Source organism: Carettochelys insculpta, chromosome 2, assembly GCF_033958435.1.
Source record: "Carettochelys insculpta isolate YL-2023 chromosome 2, ASM3395843v1, whole genome shotgun sequence".
Classification (NCBI taxonomy): Eukaryota; Metazoa; Chordata; order Testudines; family Carettochelyidae; genus Carettochelys; species Carettochelys insculpta.
Genome location: NC_134138.1, coordinates 160,790,947 through 160,810,811, shown reverse-complemented (window position 1 = coordinate 160,810,811; position 19,865 = coordinate 160,790,947). Strand labels below are relative to the sequence as shown.

General features: G+C 44.9%; 1 protein-coding gene across 1 annotated transcript in view; it reads left to right on the top strand.

The window, feature by feature from the left end:
• LOC142009614 (dynein axonemal heavy chain 5-like) overlaps positions 1-19,865 on the top strand; it is a 254,663-nt gene that overhangs the window by 33,669 nt on the left and 201,129 nt on the right. Inside the window, exons 13-19 of the mRNA XM_074987917.1 lie at positions 1,580-1,699; positions 2,323-2,524; positions 3,775-3,870; positions 11,488-11,661; positions 11,746-11,835; positions 15,939-16,094; positions 19,421-19,560. Coding sequence (XP_074844018.1) covers positions 1,580-1,699; positions 2,323-2,524; positions 3,775-3,870; positions 11,488-11,661; positions 11,746-11,835; positions 15,939-16,094; positions 19,421-19,560 — 978 coding nt within the window. The remainder of the gene's footprint in view (positions 1-1,579; positions 1,700-2,322; positions 2,525-3,774; positions 3,871-11,487; positions 11,662-11,745; positions 11,836-15,938; positions 16,095-19,420; positions 19,561-19,865) is intronic.

Here is a 19,865-nt window from a genome sequence, read left to right as displayed (position 1 = left end):
ATGAACATTATTACAAAATAATATTTGCTTAAACCCTGATTGAGCCAGACAACTAAGATTTTAATTCTGAGCACATGAACACTTCCATCACTTCAGTGGAACTACTCAGAGTGCATAATGTTAAGCACTTGTTCAGGTCTTTGCTGGATCAGAGGGTTATAGTTCATAGTGTATAGATTGGGGTCAGCAACTTTTCTGAGGCGGAGTGCAGAAATAGGACCTTTAAACCTCTATGTATGGCCCGAGTGCCAGCGATACTCTTTAAAGTCAGTAGTAATCCTACTTACAACAGCTTCATTAATAAATTAAGATGCAGAACTTTACTGTTTAGGTGGTGGTTGGTAGCAATAGCTGGTCTTTCTTAATCCACATGCAGCATGGCTTTGAGCAAGCTCCTGGACACATGGGGGAGGAGGAGCGAGGCTGAGCTCCTACCTCACATGCAGATGAAAATCAGGTGGTGTGCCACTCTTGGCATCCATGCTGGGGGTTGCTGACCCTTGGTGTGGATTGTCATTAAAATGCAAATAAAACAAAGTATATTTTAAAAGCTATTATGTTGTCTTGACTTTCTTGATGCAAAGCACACTGAGTGGAAGCTAGGAGTAGGAACAAAGAGCCTTAGGGACAGGCGAGCTGAGAAAGCTTAAGCTCAGGTATATGCCTTGTGTGTATGTAATAAAGGCAAACAATAGAAAGGGGGGAAATATGCACCGTATACAGTCTGGTTGTGTCTGCTAAAGATGAGCGAAATCAATCTCTCTGGGGTTGGTAGTTTGTGCCCTGAACTCCTTGCTATTGTGAGAAGCAAGGGAGGTCAATGGGAGAAATGCCCCCGTTGACCTCCCTCAGTGAGGACTGACTTTACAGTTGACTGAAGATACGTTGATTCTAGCTACGCAATTGCAGTAGCTAGAATTGCGTATCTGCAGTTGACTTTATGGTCTAGTGTAGACCAAGCCTCAGAAGAGAAGAATCCAAACTTTCCTGGAAACCAGGACACAGTTTGCAGAGGGGAAAATGAGCTGAAATACAGGAACGGAGCAGGCTGCATAGTGGAGGCAGCTTCTGTCTAGCCCATGCTAGACAGGGCAATAAGACCACGATTTGGACCAATAACATAAAACCTTTTGTAAGGCCGTTGGACCCAAGTCATCAGCAAGAGGAAATGAACCTGTGGTCTTAGGGGGCTAAAGCCATGTGCTCTACCATATGAGCTAAAAGCTAGTTGCCCCTTAGTCGAGCCTGTAAAGCAGAGACTTCACTCTCCTTTGGCAGTGGTCTCAGTGCCTCTGGGGTTATACATAAAACAAAACAAATAAAGAAATAAAAAATCAAAATTCTAGCCTGTAGAACACTTTAAAAATGAGCATTTTAATCTAATCCTCTTCATATTTTGAATGATGCAGTTACATACACCTATGCCCACATTTCATCAAGTTACTCTTTATAATATTAATACAATAGTTTCCAAGTATGGGGCTTGATAAAATGTGAATGTAGCCAAAATGTTTTGTTATTGTAATAATTTATGCAGCTGTAAGTGATTATGTTTGTCTTCTGTTCACTTTTTCCTTAGGCAAGAATTATTAAAGAGGGTACAAGAATGTGTTTATCTCAATGAACAATATCAAACGTATTTTCAGAGAGTAAGAGAGAAGCTAAAGGAAAGTCCAAGTGATCGGCAGTTCGATTTCAGGTAAATCATTCATTCTGTCCTTGAAACAAACCTTGTCATTTATAAATACAATCAACGTATGTTTAGATTAACAGGAGAGTTTAACATTTAGTAAAAATTATAAATGTAGACTGTTCCAGGCCTAATCCTGCAGACTTTATGGAAAAAAAAATATTCAGTGACACGTTTTGCTAGAATTTGTCAGAGATTTATTTCCTAAATAGATCCAAGGGGATTGCAGTTGAACTAATGCATGTATTTGCTTAGGCATGTTCACAAGAGGGCTTTGAATCAGGTAGTTAGTTACATTGCCAGTGAATCAGCACTGCAGAATAAGCCGTTAGCCTGTGTCTTAGCTTTACAGGGCTAGTTTGTGATATTCTACAAACTGTAACATAAGTGGAGGTACTCTTTTAAATGAAGCAGTTACAATTAGGACCAAAACTGGCACACATCAGAATTAAACAGTAAGTATTTGATACTCATAGTAAAAATGTTTTGCTTGATTCTGTACAAATAACAGTATATTTTAGAAGAGAAACATTGTGCAAGCACTGAATGATTGTGTATGATCTTAGAAATACTTGCAGTATGTTTTATTTTCTGTGTTTATGATGGTCCCTCTGTTACCTTTTTATACTTAGTGAGAATTATATATTTGGAAAATTTGATGCATTTTGTAAACGCTTGGAAAAGATTTCAGATATGAGCAATATCATGGAAGACCTATTAGAGCTACAGAATATAAAAATAGAAGGTATTGAAAAGATCAGTGCTCATTACCAGACAATTGCTACAAACATCATATCAAAAGCCTATAATGTTCTGGATCACAGGAAGCAAGAGGTACATAGATCAGAAACGATAAACACTTGTGAAAATATAAATTGGTGACTGTAAACTCTGCATTTACTAGAAAATATGTGGATTTTATAACAACATACAAAAGAATGATTGTAAAGTTTATAACAATATATGCATTAATTTGTTTATAATTCTAACATGACATTGTATTAATACAATTTTAAATTGTTAATCATGTACAACTGGTAGTTGTACCCAGATAGGTAAACTAGTTATGAATGTGACAACTAATGGTCTGATGGTGTAAACACTTTTTCTTTAATATTGGGCGTATATTATGCTAATTAGAAACCAAAAAACCCTTTAATCCTATTAGGAAGGCCTCAGCTCATGCATGCAGTGATGCTGAAGTCAATGGGATTACTTGCATCAGTAAGGATTAATTAAAAGTGGAAGAACTGAAGGAAAAGGTCATTAGTTTGCACTTAGGTAACTATTTTATGAGTAGTGGTAAAACACAGAGCTCAAAGTGGATTGATTTAATGGGAATTCTTAGATTGTTCCATCAAAGGAGTTATACCAGTGCTTCAAGAACATAAGTCGTCCAGTGGAAGCTAGTGTGACTATTGCTATATTTAAGGCCCCAATTTCTTGAATCAGGTGCTTTTTCTAGCTCCAGACCATAATGGCAGCCATGCGAAAAATATTTTGACTTATTGCACTGCTGTTCTTCCTGACTCGTGGTTTCTAAATTCTGACAATTACCTGTCTGTTTCAGTCATGGAACTCTTCTGGACTGCTCTCTGGTGTCTGTAATGTTTGCTGTGTGGTTGTCCATTGAAAATCATATCTGGATGTTTGCTGGGGTTTTGGGCTTTTTCAAGATCTCTAACTGCTTTTATGTCTTTTTTGGCATTTCTATATATGAAATGCTTGGGTGAGAGCATGGTATGGACTGCTCACGTTGGGTGGTGAGTGCCTCTTGTGAGACAATGAATGTAACTAACTCTCATAGAAGGTGCTCAAAATCTCACGGGATTCTTAACGCTGGCTGTCAGGATAAACAGTTATGGAAGGTAGTCCCGCTAAGGATTTTGTGTTTGTCTCATTTAGTGTGCGAACTCCTGGCGGGCGGAGGGGTAGGGTGGAGTGGGGAATAGTTCTGTAATGTGCTGCATACACTTAATGGGCAGAATGTGCAAATTCTGCAGTGGCTACAAGAAAGTAGCTTTACACGAAAATGAATGCTTTTGCGTAACCCTTTTTTGTTTTGTCATCTCTTCCCCTTTCAGTTCGAGAAAGATTACCTCGAATTTAAGAATCAAATTGAATGTCTGTACCAGTCAATGCAAGACTTGGTGGATTCTTGGTTTGAGAAATCTTTAACTGTGAGTGATTCTGCAAGTAAAAAATCCTGACAACTTCAGAAGTACTGGGCACTCACAAACCCTGTAGAAATCTCCGCTTGCTGTGGGTGTGCAGTGTCTTTGGAAATCAGGCCACAATGCCAATTTCTGTGTGAGACTGTGAGAATTTGAGAAGTTTTGGCAAACTTTTCAAGCTCAAGTGCATTCAGAAATACTGGAAATTTAAATGGTGATAATTGTCAGGTGATAATTTCCTAGTCTGTCTTTCCTCACCTCTTTTATCTTCTTCCCCATTTTGTTTAGTCTCTCTTGTCCTGGTTAGTTCTTCTGCTGATGCTAACAAAATAGCATATTGCTCCTCTTAGATCATCTGTTGTTAGCTCTCCAATTTACTTCACAGGCCCTAGTTCATCTCTGCATCTCCAGACCTATCTTCAGGTTTTCTCTTCTTCTATTGCTTCCTTTCATTGCTTTCCTTCCTTCTGCTCTCTACTCCAGCCTACAGTTTGTAATTGGTATCCACTGCTGTGGCTTCCATTTCATGTACACTTCAGAAGTCCTCTTTTGAATCAGTGTATGCAGATTTTTTCATTCTTTTTTTAGTCTTATGCAAGGCCAACTCATAGTAATGTTCTTGTGATGCCTACAGCACCACCTGTTTGTAACTCAAGTAAAAGAAAACCCTGTATACTACTATTAGTAATTTGTCTGCTTTAGGCTACGTCTACACGTGCACCCAACTTCGAAATAGCTTATTTCGATGTTGCGACATCGAAATAGTCTATTTCGATGAATAACGTCTACACGTCCTCCAGGGCTGGCAACGTCGATGTTCAACTTCGACGTTGCTCAGCCCAACATCGAAATAGGCACAGCGAGGGAACGTCTACACGGCAAAGTAGCACACATCGAAATAAGGGAGCCAGGCACAGCTGCAGACAGGGTCACGGGGCGGACTCAACAGCAAGTCGCTCCCTTAAAGGGCTCCTCCCAGACACACTTTCATTAAACAGTGCAAGATACACAGAGCCAACAACTAGTTGCAGACCCTGTATATGCAGCACGGACCCCCAGCTGCAGCAGCAGCAGCCAGAAGCCCTGGGCTAAGGGCTGCTGCCCACGGTGACCACAGAGCCCCGCAAGGGCTGGAGAGAGAGTATCTCTCAACCCCCCAGCTGATGGCCGCCATGGAGGACCCCGCTATTTCGATGTTGCGGGACGCGGATCGTCTACACGTCCCTACTTCGATGTTGAACGTCGAAGTAGGGCGCTATTCCCATCCGCTCATGGGGTTAGCGACTTCGACGTCTCGCCGCCTAACGTCGATTTCAACTTCGAAATAGCGCCCAACACGTGTAGACGTGACGGGCGCTATTTCGAAGTTACTGCCGCTACTTCGAAGTAGCGTGCACGTGTAGACGCAGCCTTAGATTCACAAATGTAGTTAGCCCCGTTGGCCCCAAGATATTAGACAAAGAAAGTGGATGGGGATGGTGAATAACTTTTATTGAACCAGCTTCTGTTGGTCAGAGAGACAAGCTTTCAAGCCTGTGTGAGAAAGATGCTGTCAGCATCACAGCATAATGTAAAGTGGAAAAGACTGTCTGGCAGAAGTAATTAGTAACTACTCCAAGGGACCATTTGAGGTAGAGTGGCCTAGTTAACATCTCTGTAGTCACAGGGGGAAAAAGTGGTTTTTAGGTTACAGGTCATTTCAAAAAGCTACAAATCCAGTGTTTCTGTTTCGTCCATGATTTTTAGTGTCTAGCAGAGTAGTGAATTTAAGCTCTCTGGCTCATCATTTGAAAGTCTTGTGCAGGTTTCCATAAAGAGGACCATCTTCCTCCAGGACACAACTGACTTCCTCCCCAGACTCTCCAGTATGAACAACTTTCAAAACACCATTCTTGCTAACATGGATGTCACTTCCTTATACATCAACTTCCCTTACAATGACAGCCTGCCTCAAATATTTACATGGCAATGGACTACTCTCAGATGTCCACCCTAATCACACCACCAAACATCCATTTTATCCTACCCATAAAAATTTTACATTCAACAATATATCCAAACCATGGCACCAGCCATGGTTACTGCTGTGGCTCCCTAATATGCTAACATCTTCTTGGGCCACCTTGAAGGAGAATTTCTGGACTATGAAACTAATATGTCTGAGATGCATCAAAAATATTTTCATCTCCTGGATGGATGACTTAAACTCCCTCAAACTTCTACAACTTCAACAATCAGCACCCATAATTTAAACTCTCTCTGCAACACTTCACACCACTATCAACTTCTGCACAACACAGTCAACTTCAACAGTGAAGCCCTATAGACAACCATGTACAAGAAACTCTGGATCCCTGCATCTACCTTCATAGATGTAATGACCACTCCCCAAACACACGGGGATGTAATGACTAGTCCCCCAAAAATCTGTTATCTACAGCCAGGCACTTGGGTACCACAGAATGTGCTCCAGGGAGAAAGACCACCTTCACCAAACAAGGACGCTCCACCTGAAGTAGTTCATATTATGGAATGGACCAGTCAAATACCCCGAGAGAGTCTGCATCAGTACATAAATAGCCTGCCCCACAACAACACACCCCTACCTGTCAACAGTCTGCAACAAACTAACCCCTCCTTTAGTCCTATGACGACAGTGGTGTTAATGGTCACTGTACCCTGAATTGTTCCCAACAGTTACGTGCCAACCACTTCCGTGAAATAATATGTTCTGCCTTGTATTTTCCTCTGACACGGAGAGTACCTTTCCCAGGCCTGAAGAAGAGCACTGTGTGCCTGGAACAGTTTTCTGTTCCCAACAAAAATTGGTCCAGTAAAAGGCATTACCTCACACACCTTATTCCTCCAGTTTCACAAGCACAGAAATAGAAAACTATCATCGATACTGATATTACAACAGCTACGCTGAAAATAAAGTCTATGCAGGCCTACTAAAGGGGAGCATAAGGGACAAGTGCCCCAGTTTCCAGCAAGTCAAAGGGGCCCCATTCTCCTGGCCCCCATGAAAATGCACCTGGAGCACCATATCAGTTGCTCTGCGCAGCTCTGAGGGCTGGGGCAGAGGGCCCACGCCATTCTCTGAGCAGCGCTGAGGGCTGGGGCAGAGGGCTCACGCCATTCTCTGAGCAGCGCTGAGGGCTGGGGCAGAGGGCCCACGCCATTCTCTGCGCAGCGCTGAGGGCTGGGGCAGAGGGCTCACGCCATTCTCTGAGCAGCGCTGAGGGCTGGGGCAGAGGGCTCACGCCATTCTCTGAGCAGCGCTGAGGGCTGGGGCAGAGGGCTCACGCCATTCTCTGAGCAGCGCTGAGGGCTGGGGCAGAGGGCCCACGCCATTCTCTGCGCAGCGCTGAGGGCTGGGGCAGAGGGCTCACGCCATTCTCTGCGCAGCGCTGAGGGCTGGGGCAGAGGGCCCACGCCATTCTCTGCGCAGCGCTGAGGGCTGGGGCAGAGGGCTCACGCCATTCTCTGAGCAGCGCTGAGGGCTGGGGCAGAGGGCCCACGCCATTCTCTGCGCAGCGCTGAGGGCTGGGGCAGAGGGCTCACGCCATTCTCTGAGCAGCGCTGAGGGCTGGGGCAGAGGGCTCACGCCATTCTCTGAGCAGCGCTGAGGGCTGGGGCAGAGGGCCCACGCCATTCTCTGAGCAGCGCTGAGGGCTGGGGCAGAGGGCTCATGCCATTCTCTGAGCAGCGCTGAGGGCTGGGGCAGAGGGCTCATGCCATTCTCTGAGCAGGGCTGAGGGCTGTCTGCTCTCATCCCTGACCCTTCTGTCTGAGGCCCTCCCCCTTTGGGGGGTATGGAACCAGCCCCTCCACCCCTAAACACACCTTGCTCTGGGGCCTGCAGGAGCTGTTGGCCTGCTGAGTCCATGGATTTCTAAAATGCAGCCCATTGATACGTGAGCACTGTTGGATTACTCCTAAAACAAAATATTTATCATATGAAAATTGGGTAGCATGGCCAACCTTGATTATTTAGGGTCAAATTATGACAAACCAATGATGCTACGCTACAGCAAGAGGACGTGAAGACAAGGAAAACACTTTGCAGTTAATGCATCATCAGGCATTAGATGCTGTCACAGTGAGGTTACCTCAGGTTGCCTGAAAAGGGTGACTATGAAATGAAGCTGCTGTTCTTTTCACAATGGCAAGGAAGATAGTTATATAAACACGTGAATGGACAGATGCTGAAAGATGAATATTTACCCCCTTTTAAAAATTGTATTAGATTGTCACCGTGTTGCTTTCAGACATACTGGGTGGTTTTTTCTTTTCAGTCCTGCTTGTGCTTACATTGCAAGAATTATAAGAGAGAAAAAGGGGAGTGGAAATTAAAAAAAAAATTAGAATCAAGTTTAAAGTATTCCAAGTGTTGCCCTTTTTCACACAAGTTGCCAGTCAAAGTTCAGAGCCCTTGGGATGTTCCAGATGAGGAATAATTTATGAAAGAGTCTGGTATTTGATGCAATCTTGTTTCTTTAGAAGAAACGTGTAAGGCCCTGCTTCTCCAGATAGAGGAGGAAGCAGAAACAAAAGAAGGGGTTTCTCAGCTTATGTCCCCATGTCAACACCAAAGCCAAAAGTTTTCTCTCTGGCTTTTTTCTAAGACACATGCTGTGGTCACAGGCTTCTGCTTGGCCTGCTTTTCCTTTTTTGGTTTTAGCCTTCCAATCTGTGTCTGTTCTGTCAGTGTCTGTCTGTCTGTCTCTCACACACTCACATGGGCTACATCTGCATGACTCAGTATAAGCTATGCATGACTCAACATAAGCTCTGCAGTTTCGAGTGTATTTCTTGACTTAAAATGTACAATGTATTTCTTGATTTAATTTTGAGTGAAGTTTGAAATAGGCTATTTTGGCATTTGGTGCTGTCTAAACAGTGCCAGAAGTCAAAATAAAGTGCTATTTTGAAACATCCCTTACTCTTCCTGCAATGAGGACTACAGAGATGCAGAAATAGTGTGTCCATTATTTTGGGAAAATATTTCAAAATAATGGACATGTGAAAGACATGGACTAGCTATCCCAAAATAGCTCTGCCATGAAAGCATAGCCATGAAATCAGGCTACTTAATGGAACTCTCCACAGACACAGTGCTAGTTTCTGGGCAGGCCATGTCATATGGAGACAAGGTCTCTTAGAACTACTTACCTTAAGTGAAAAGTGGATTCACATGTGGGTTTTAATTCAATTCACAATAAGATTTTATCTAGTACTTAAGACATAAGAGAGTGCTACTCAATTTTAAAAAAAAAGTATTGCTCAGCAGCTCATTCAAAGTGTTTTCCCAATTGTATTTCTGATGCTTCAGATAGCTCACAATTTTGGTTTCTTTAGTTATTTCCATTTCTTCAAAATGGCATGGAGTCTAGATTTGGGTCCCAATCCTGAAACAAGCTATAGGAGCAGACCTGTTGATTCCAGGATCTTGCCCGTGGGGTGCTGTTCTCAGAATCAGAGTCTTGATGAAGCTGGATAGACTATTCTATTTTCTCCTGAGGGAATTCTGTGTAAAAAAAAATCTCATGTATGATATTTTAAAATGCATGCAAAATTCTTACTGTTTTGTTTGTCAGTAAGTAAACGTGGAAGCTCCAACATTGGTGGTGGGCGAGGGGGAGTATTGACCCCTGCTGCACAGAGGTGGGAGATCACCCAGAAGCCCCTCCTCTTCCCCTGCCCCAGGACACAGATTGGACTGTGAGGCTGTACCCAATCCTGATACCTTGCTATGACCAGGTCAGCCCCAGAAAAGCCCTGGGGCTCTGCCCCTCCTTGCCAGGTATGTCAGGAGAGCAAGTGAGAGAGACAGAGTCTTGCACACACATCCAGCTATAGCCCCCAGTCTGGGTGTATGGTAAGCAGGTTCAGCCCAGCAGGAGCGAAGCATGGAGGGAGATCCAGGTGTTGAGAGAGAGTGTTCTACAGGCAGCAGGGGAGGTGTCTTAGTGTGGGCAGGTCAGTGGCTCCAAGTGCAGGGGGTGATCTGGACGCACAGGGGCTCATTACAGGGTTCTGGGTGTATGGGAAATGGAATTCTGCTGGGGGACCCTGGTGAACATGGCTAGGGCTCAGCAGCAGGGTGGACTGGCTGTGAGAGGCTCAGCAGCAGGGTCAGAGTGCTGGGCGAGTGGGGCCTGGTGGTGGGTCTGGGCACAGCTGATTGGAGCTCAGTGCAGTGGAGATCCGGATGTATATGGGGGATGCAGCTTGGCAGAGGTTCCAGGTGCAGTGGTGGCCTGTGGATGCAGGGAGTGAAGCTCAGTGGGGGGCGATTTGAGTATGGGGGGCCATGGATGCATAAGGACTGGGCACAAGGGAGAACAGCTCCCTCTACAGTGCCCCACCCTCATGCTGAGAAGGGATTGGAACAGGACATGCGGACCAGATATGGAGCTTCCTGCAGGAGATTGCTGAGGGTAGGTCTGACCCCACCCTGGCCCCAGCCACTCTTTGTAGGGAAAGAAAGGCCCATCATTCCCCAGCCGCGCCAGTGCTAGCAGCTGAGCCTGGCCCAGGGTCAGAACTACCAGCTGGGGGTGTCATCAGCCCTGCCACCCCCTCACAGTGAAATACCTTTCGGCCACCTGCTCTGGGCTCCTGAAATAACATGCCTACACTGCGTGGAAGTTGCGCATCACTGACCTTGCAGCTTCCCTTTGCTTGCCTGCCATCCTCTACAGAGGAGCAAAGTGATCTGTGGGGGACTTAAGTTCTGCACCTGTGCAGTGGCACGGCATTCCCCCCACCCCGATGTTCTGTATGCCAGCGCGGTGTGTGGCTAAATGACACTGGTCATTTAGAGTCATAAAGAAATTAAATAGTGCCCCATTGTCCTATGTAGGTAGCTTTTTTTTGACAATTCAGACTATATTAAACATGGAATTAGAACTAAATGGGAATTTAATGAATTAACGTATGGGATAGGATTGTTATGCTTTCAAAATACTATAGCCCAGCCAGCAGTATTGTCACTAGGCAGGGTACAGGGCCCAAGACAGCCCCACCTCTTCCCACCCCATGCTCTGCCTCTGCCTAATTCCCATCCCACCTGCACTCCAGCCGTCCTTGAGTTCTGCCCAGCCTGTTCCCATCCCTGCTCTGTCCCCATTGCACCCCTTTCCGTAGCCACCTCCCCCACGATGTGTGACCTGAGAGATGAATGTGGGAGGCTAGTGCTGGCAGCAGGGTCAGGCCTGTATACGTGCACCACAGCAGTGGAAGCCGAACAACGTGGCCCCAGCCTGCTCTGCTTCTCTGAGCATAGCTCCCAGCTGCATTGCTTGGGGGCGTGGAACAGACTCAGGCCAGGATGATCCGCTTCCCACCACCATAGTGAAAGGGAACCACCCAGCAGGGAAATGGAGGAATGGGGTAGACTGAGCCTGGATCACACCACTTCTCTCAGCAGGGGAGTGTAGGGATGGGCCTGATTCCTGCTGCCGGCACCAGGCTTCCCCACACCCGGCAACCCCCACCATCCCAGGCCCTTCTATGGATGAGACAGCTCTGTTACCCAGTTATAAACATACAAGGACAACTTACTATCCTTGTTCGGATCTTGAGCATTTACTGCAAATTTCCAATCTCTCTTTTTAGACTGAACAGATGTTGGGACTTCTGATGAAGTTTGAACACATTGGTAAAGACCATATTGATCTTACGGAGAAATATAGAATCATCCTGCAGCGATACAGCCACGATTTAGATCTGGTTCGAAAACTCTACCAGAAACAAAAAGAAAATCCGCCTGTGCCCCGTAATGTGCCACCTGTAAGCAGAAACTAAGGGGAGTGAAAAAGATCTTTACCCTTTTCTGTTTACAAAAACATTAACTTAAATCTTGTTGCATTTCAGGTAGCTGGGAAGATTATGTGGGCCCGGCAGTTGTTCAGAAAAATAGATCATCCAATGAAATTTTTTAAAAAGAAGACTGCACTTTGGAAGGTTGGAAAATAGTGGTGGGGGGAGGGATGCCACAACTGGGGAAAAATATATGGCAGTAACATAGCTTACTGTTACCTTCCTTCTATCCATTCCTCTGCACCTTCAGAGACTTAGGCTATGTCTACATCATAAGATAAATTAGAATTTATTAAAATTGATTTTATAATGCTGTGTTTTTTAACTTCGATTTTGAGTATCCTCACTTCCTACAGGCTCCCAATGAATTCGACATATTGCTTCCACACTGAAATCACCAAACATTGACTGGTGCAGCAGTGCATTGTGGGAACTTATCCTACAGTTCCCTGAGCCCCGCATTCCGAGCCAGGAGCCAGGTGCACCAGAGCTGTCAGTTTCCTGGTCCTGCAGTTTGGGGGACCCAGGAGACTGGCAACGCAGCCGCTCTGGTCAGTTTCCCAGGTCCCATTGGTACAGTAAGCCCTCCATTTAGTGGACTAATGTGGGGGAGGGCTGTCGCTGTCCATTCTTCCCGATAGTCCCTTAAATGTGAGGGTTTACTGCCCCTCCCCACAGGCTCCCCCTACCTTACTGTCATCTGCAAATTTGCTGAGGGTGCAATCCATCCCCTCATCCATGTAATTAAAAAAGATCTTGAATAGTACTGGCCCTAGAAATGATCCTTGGGGCACTCCACTTGAAACCGACTGCCAGCCAGACATTGAGCCATTGACTACTACCCGTTGGGCCCGTCTGTCAAGCCAGTTTTTTATCCATCTTACAGTCCATGTATCCACTCCATACTTCCTTATCTTATGGGCAAGAATATTGTGGGAGGCTTCATCAAAAGCTTTGCTAAAGTCAAGGAATATCACATCCATTGACTTCCCCAGGTCCACAGAGCCAACCACCTCATCATAGAAGCTAATCAAATTGGTCAGGCATGACTTGCCCTTGGTGAATCCACTCTGACTACTCTTGATCACTTTCTCCTCTTCCAAGTGCTCCAAAATGGATTCCTTGAGGATCCCCTCCATGAGTTTTCTGGGGGCTGAGGTCAGACTGACCGGTCTATAGTTCCCTGGATTGTCCTTCTTTCCTTTTTTTAAAGATGGGCACTACATTTGCCTTTTTCCAATCATCCAGGACCTTTCCTGATCTCCACAAATTTTAAATATAATAGTCAAAGGATCTGCAATGCTGTCTGCCAATTCCCTCAGTACCCTTGGATGCATTAAATCTGGATCCATGGATTTGTGTGCATCTTGCTTTTCTAAATAGCTCTTAACCTGTTCTTTCCCCACCAAGGGCTGCCCACCTCTTTCCCATACTATACTGCCTAGTGCCGTAGTTGGGTAGCTGACCTTGTCTGTGAAGACTGAGGCAAAAAAGACATTGAGTGGTTCTGCCTTTCTCACATCATATGTCACCAGGTTACCTCCCTCATCCAGTGACAGCCCCACACTCTCTCTTATTGTTAACATACCTGTAGAAGCCATTCTTGTTGCCCTTCACATTCCTTGGTAGCTGCAGTTCCAATTTTGCTTTCGCTTTCCTGATTGCCCCTCGGAACTCTCCAGCCATATATTTATACCCCTCCTTAGTCATCTGTCCAAGTTTCCACTTCTTATATGCATCCTTTTTGAGTTTAAGCTTGCCAAGGATTTCCCTTGTAAGCCAAGCTGGTTACCTACCATATTTGCTTTTCTTATTGTGCATAGGGATGGTTTGTTCCTGTGCTGTCAATAAGACCTCTTTAAAATACTGCCAGTTCTCCTGAACTCCTTTCTCCTTCATATTTGCTTTCCAGGGGATTCTGCCCATCAGTTCTATGAGGGAGTTGAAGCCCGCTCTTCTGAAAGCAGGGGTCTGTATATTACTGCTCACTGAACTTCTTTTGTCAGAATCCTGAAATCTACCATCTCATGATCACTGCAGCCCAGGTTGCCACACACTTCTATTTCTCCTACTATTTCTTCTCTGTTTGTGAGCAGGACATCAAGCTGAGCATGGCCCCTAGTCAGTTCCTTCAGCACTTGTACCAGGAAGTTATCCCCAGTATTCTCCAAAAACTTCCTGGTTTTGTGTGCTGCTGTATTGGTCTCACAACAAATGTCTGGGTGACTAAAGTCTCCCATGAGAACCAGCAACTGTGATTTGGAAGCTTCACTTAGTTGTCTGAAGAAATTCTTGTGTACCTTATCTTCCTGATCTGGTGCCCTATAGCAGACATCAAACAGTACATTGCCTCTGTTGCTTCTGCTTCTAAGCTTAACCCAAAGGCACTCTTCTCCCTCTATAAACTGGAGCTCTGAGCAATCATACTGCTCTCCCACATAAATCACAACTCCTCCTCCTTTTCTCCCTTGCCTGTCCTTTCTGAACAGTTTATACCCTTCCATGACAGTGCTCCAGTTATGTGAGTCATCCCACCAAGTGTCCATTATTCCAGTCACCTCACACTTATTTGACTGTGCCAGGGCCTCTAATTCCTCCTGTTTGTTTCCCAGGCTTCTTGCATTTGTGTACAAGCACCTTAGATAATAAACTTATTGGCCTACTTTCTCCTTTTGAATGAGTGGTCCTCCTTTGTTGTACTTTGTTCTTCCCCACTTAACTCAGGGCTTGCGTCACCATCCCCCTATGAACCTAGTTTAAAGCCCTCCTCACTAGGTTTGCAAGGCTGCCTGCAAAGATACTCTTTCCTCTCTTCATTAGGTGGATCCTGTTACTTCCTAGCTACCCTTGTTCTTGAAACAGAATCCCATGGTTGAAGAAACCAAATCCCTCTCTCCGACACAACCTGTGCAACCACACATTTACTTCCCTGATTCAATGATCTCTACCTGGACCAGGGAGGATGGATGAGAATACCACTTGCGCTCCACAGTCTTTGATCTTCCTTCCCAGAGTTACAAAATCTGAAGTGATCTGTTCAAGGTCATTCTTTGCTGTGTTGTTGGTTCCTACATGAAGAAGTAGGAAGGGGTAATAATCGATAGGTTTGATGATTTCTGGAATTCCTTCTGTCACATCCTATATTCTAGCTCCTGGTTAGCAGCAAGCTTCCCAAGATTCCAGGTCTGGACTGCCGATGGATGACTCAGTCCCTCTTAGGAGGGAGTCCCCAACCACCACCACCCTTCTTCTTCTCCTGGGGGTGGTGGTTATAGAACTCCCATCCCTAGGGCTACTCATCCCCTGCCTTCCAGCCACTGGGGTCTTCTTTTCGTCCCTTCTCTGAGAGGTCTCTGCCACAACATTCTCCACAATATCACCCATGCAGAGAGCTTGAGAGTGGTTGCTTATCTCTACAGGAATTGGAGATAACTGAACTGGCTTTCATCTCCTGGAGGTTACGTGCTTCCAGTTTTCTTCCTCGGTTTCTACTGCCCTCACCAGTTGCTTAGCCTGCTGTGCCTGCAGTACTAAATGATGCCTTCTATTGGGAAAGTCTTCACCTTCTCTGGTGGACCGAAAAGTTGATATTTGTTCCTCACGTCCTCTGACATTTTCTTCCAAGATGTCAACCAGCTTGCACTTGGTTCATACGAAATCCCTTCTGTCTTCTGGGAGGAAAACAAATATGTTGAGCTAGCTCCTTTAAAATTGATTTTATCCTGTAGTGTCGACACAGCCTTAGTCCTCAGATCATCAGAGCTTCTGCCATGCTTAACAATTGTAGCTTCTGCCCGCTGGTGGCAATGCCAGTTCCGCCTGTGGGTCATCACGCCTGCTTCCCAGTCACATTCTGCTGCCTGGTCCTGGTAGTTGACTCAGGTTGCTCTTTTTGTCCTCACCTGTACCTGCCCCAAATTGACCTGAGCTGCAGACCATTGTTTCAGCTTCTCCAAGAGAAATAAATCTTTGTGAAATTCCACATGCCAAATCTCACTACAACATAGAATTTTTGTAGGTAAAGTTGATAAAAATGAGAAAAGGAGTTTAAAAAGGTATTTCAAAAGTTTCCTCATTGCATTTTAAATATCTAAGTTGTTTGAATCATCTGATCTTCAGAATGGCTTGGCCTACAAACTTTGCAGCAATTTGTTTTCATTGACAATTGTGAGGAAAGGCCTGGTATGCACAATGGAATCCTTTGTACGAACACAACATTATAAAAACAAATGTCTTGTGGTTTGTAGACTCCAGAGATGAAGAAGGTAATTTGGAGCTACAACAAGATGGCTGCTGTTCTTTTGGAATTTGAAGTTCTTTATCACCGAGCATGGTGCAGGTTTGCTGAGCAAGCTAAGAATGGGCTGCGTGCTTCATTACTTGTCAGACATCCAGAAACCAAGGTAACGAAGTTAAAAAAACAGAAAAGTAAAGGATTAAATTTGCTACTTTTACTTCGATCATATCACACGCACAAAACTGTGTATGTAAAATGCCATAGCTTATATACACTACCATGGAAAATCAACCTGCTCAGGGTCGATCTTCCGGGGTTTGATTTAGCACATCTAGTCTGGACACAAGAAACTGAGCTCTCGGGGTTGCAGTCGACCACTGTACTCCTCGTGAGATGCGAGGAATAAGGGAGGTTGAAGGGAGAAACTCTCCCATTGACCTTCCCCTGTATAGACAGACAATTTAACTGAGTGCAGATACATCAATTTTAGCTACACAATTGGCATAGCTAGAATTGCGTATCTGTGGTTGACTTTCTTGGTCTAATATATATGTAGCTATTCAGATTTCAAAATAAAGGGCTCTACTGTTGCTCTGTGTGACCTCAGTTCTGCCCCTTTATGTGTATACATTGCAAACCAGACTTTAATTGTTTGAATGCATGCTATTTTTCCCTGCAGGACAACTATAACATTTTGATGGCTATTAGCACCAGAAGCAACACCATGATCTGAGTGTCCTTAGATTGTTTGCCAGAGGCTGTGAATGGATGACAGGGGGATCACATGATGATTACCTGTCAATTTTTTCTGAAGCACCTGGCCTTGGCCACTGTCCAAAAAAAGATACTGGAGGAGATCCCAACCCTAACCCTATTGTCTGACCCAGTATGGGGATTCTTACATTCTTATGTGTGTTGTAAGGGACGGTACTCAGAGAATAATGCAGCAAGTGGATTTTTCTTTTTATCCTAATCTTTGCAGATGTGGAAACAGAGATGTAATGTTAGAATGATTTTCATAAAGCCACAGAGTGATTTAGTAACATACAGAAGACCCCTGACTCAAACATAGGTTGTGTCCCTCAGCAATCACGCATGTCAAATTTTGCATAAGTTGGGATGGGGATGTGAGTGGGGGCCTGCCACTGGGCTCTGAGCAGCAAAAGGGCTCAGCAGCTGTAGTGAAGATGGTGGCAGCTCCCTGCCTGGTCGCGGTGTTCACCCTGCTGCCTGGCTCTGAGCTCCCCTCTGCTTGTGGGAGCCAGGAAACTGACCAGATCTGCTGTGCCTGGCTCTGAGGTCCCTGCCACTCGTGGGAGCAGGAAGCAGGCACAGCTGGGAGCCAGGTGCAGCAGCTCCAGTCAGTTCCCTGGCTCCCCTCCGCTTGCGGGAGCTGGGAAACTAACCAGCAGGCTCTGGGCTCCCACAGCTCACAACAGCCAGGAACCAGGCACAGCCAGGAGCCAGGTGCAGCAGTGCCAGTCAGTTTCCTGGCTCCCACAAGCACAGGGGAGGCAGGAGCCAGGAGTCAAGAGCCAGGAGCAGCTGTGGAGAGCCAGGAGCAAAAGGGCCCAGCTGCTGCCTGGTTCCCAGCTCCCCACCACTTGTGGGACCCATCACACTGACTGGCACAGCAGCATTGGTTGATTTCAACTCATATTATTCTATGAATCGCGCAAGTCGAAGTTGTGTAAGTCGGGGGTCTACTGTATTCAGCATTAAAGCTCAAAATTGCCTTGATTCCCATACCTACCCCCATTTCTCCAGGCCACACTGCCTCATCTACCTGTGCCAAGCAACTCTTACTGACATCATTTGCATTTTTTGAGTTCTTAGCTCTTTTGCATATTAGATTCTCTTTGACCCTGTTTGGGCAGCTCCTCACTCTCTGTGAGGAAGGAGGCCATTCTGCCACACTGTGTTAGGCAACAGTATTTGGGCTCGGGCCCCAGTAGCTGGGGTTGAGCAACTAACAGTCTGTAGTTCGCAGATGGTCTGGAGCACTGGCCCCAGGGTGAAGCAGAATGACAAGCAGCCTTTAGCAGAGCCTCCTGGATGAGGCAGACAGCGCTCAGCAGTCTAGAGCTCACAGCTTCCTGGCTGGGGCAACCAACAACCAATGAACAGGCCTTCTGGCCCAGCACGATTATACTTCCCTCCTCACCCCAGTACTTCACCCCAGTACTTCAGATTATATGGATGGGATGGGTTTGGTTCCACCTGCTGGGTGGAGGGGGATAGTGGTCCCTTGCTCTCAAGTGTGGTGGGAGCCACTCCTCACTACAGGAACCCCAGAACACAGAATTAGTAGCCACTGACAAAATTTTATGGGGCTTGCCCATATCCTGCAGGAATTCTGTGACATAGGAAGAGGTAGAATGGGCAACATTATGTGTAACTTTTGAGTGCCTGATTTTCCAGCTCTAGTTTTTGAAAAAAGAAAAAGGGCAAAACCACATCCAAGTTTTATAATGCCCAGATATAACACCCTTCCCCGCAACTTGCAAGAAAAGGCCTTTTTGTGGTTATTCTTGAGTTATTGACATAACATTAATTATTTTGAGTTTTTCCCATTTTTTACCCAGATAACTCAAAAGATGGTTTACTGCTAAAATATATGTTATGCTATGTTAGCTTCTGGTGAGAAGCAGTTGTTCTTGTGTAATTAGAACAGTCGTGTGCATTTTTTATTTTCATATTGGAAGGAATAATATTGCAGCTTCGTGAGTTTGGATGTTTTTAACTACGGTATATAGAGACAGCTGACTGTTCTAGCCAATATTTTTATTCAAATGATAGGCTGCAGTGGAAGATTCAGATAATGAAGTCAGTGAGAACTGCTGGTTATTCAGCACTTGGAAAATCCAGTTAAATATACAGGTGCCTGAGTATGGCTACATCTACACTACATTTCCGTTTCAGAGGAGGAATGCAAATAAGGGAGATCAAAAACGCAAATGAAGCACTGATTTGTAAATCTTGCACTTCATTAGCATAATCTTGCATGATTGCTTTTCCAGAAGAGACTTTTCTGAAAGCAAAAACACCTGTGTAGACAGGGCTCCTTTGGAAAAAAACACCATTTTTGAAAGAATCCTTCTTTCTGAAACAAAAGAAGAAGAAGGGTTCTTTCAAAAACTATATATTTTTTGAAGGAACCCCATCTATGCGGTTGTTTTGCTTATGGAAAAGTTTCTTCCAGAAATGTGATTGTGAGAGACTATGCAAATGAAGCAGAAGAGTGGTAAATCAGTGCTTCATTTGCATTCTCCATCTCCCTCATTTGTGTTCCTCCTCTAAAAGGGAAATGTAGGTTAGACGCAGCCTATGACTTCAGGAGTCTAAAGGTAGGCTCCCATTTTCAAATTGTTAGTCCACCCTCTGTACTGCACTTCATACATTTTTTCAGAAAAATCACACTGCCTATGTCACTACCAAATGGCCACCTTTTGTTCACTGTTGTTTTTTCCTCCCCTCCTGTTCTCATGTCAGGAATTATTTGTGAATTTGGATCCAATGGTCCTTGAAGTACTATGTGAAACAAAATACCTGAAAAAAATGAATTTTGAAGTTCCAGATGTTGCCCTTGCCATGTGTGCAGAAGAAGAACAGATTAAAAACCAGCAAATGAAGTTAGTGAATGCTTAATTTCACCTTTATCTGCAGATTTTCTTTTTGGTCTCATTTCTGCCTGTTCTTTTGGTCGTAATAAAAACTTTTCTTTGTGACAGATGTTAGTAGAGTCTAATAGAGTCTAAATACATTTGCCCCACCCTTCTTGAACAGAGTTGTCCACAATTTAGTGGTCCATGGTTTTCATCTCTATAAACACCTGATCATTAGAAAGCGTGAATACTCTTAGAATCATAGAATATGAGAACTGGAAGGGATGTTGAGAGATTCTCATGTCTCTGCACTCATAGCAGGATTAAGCACC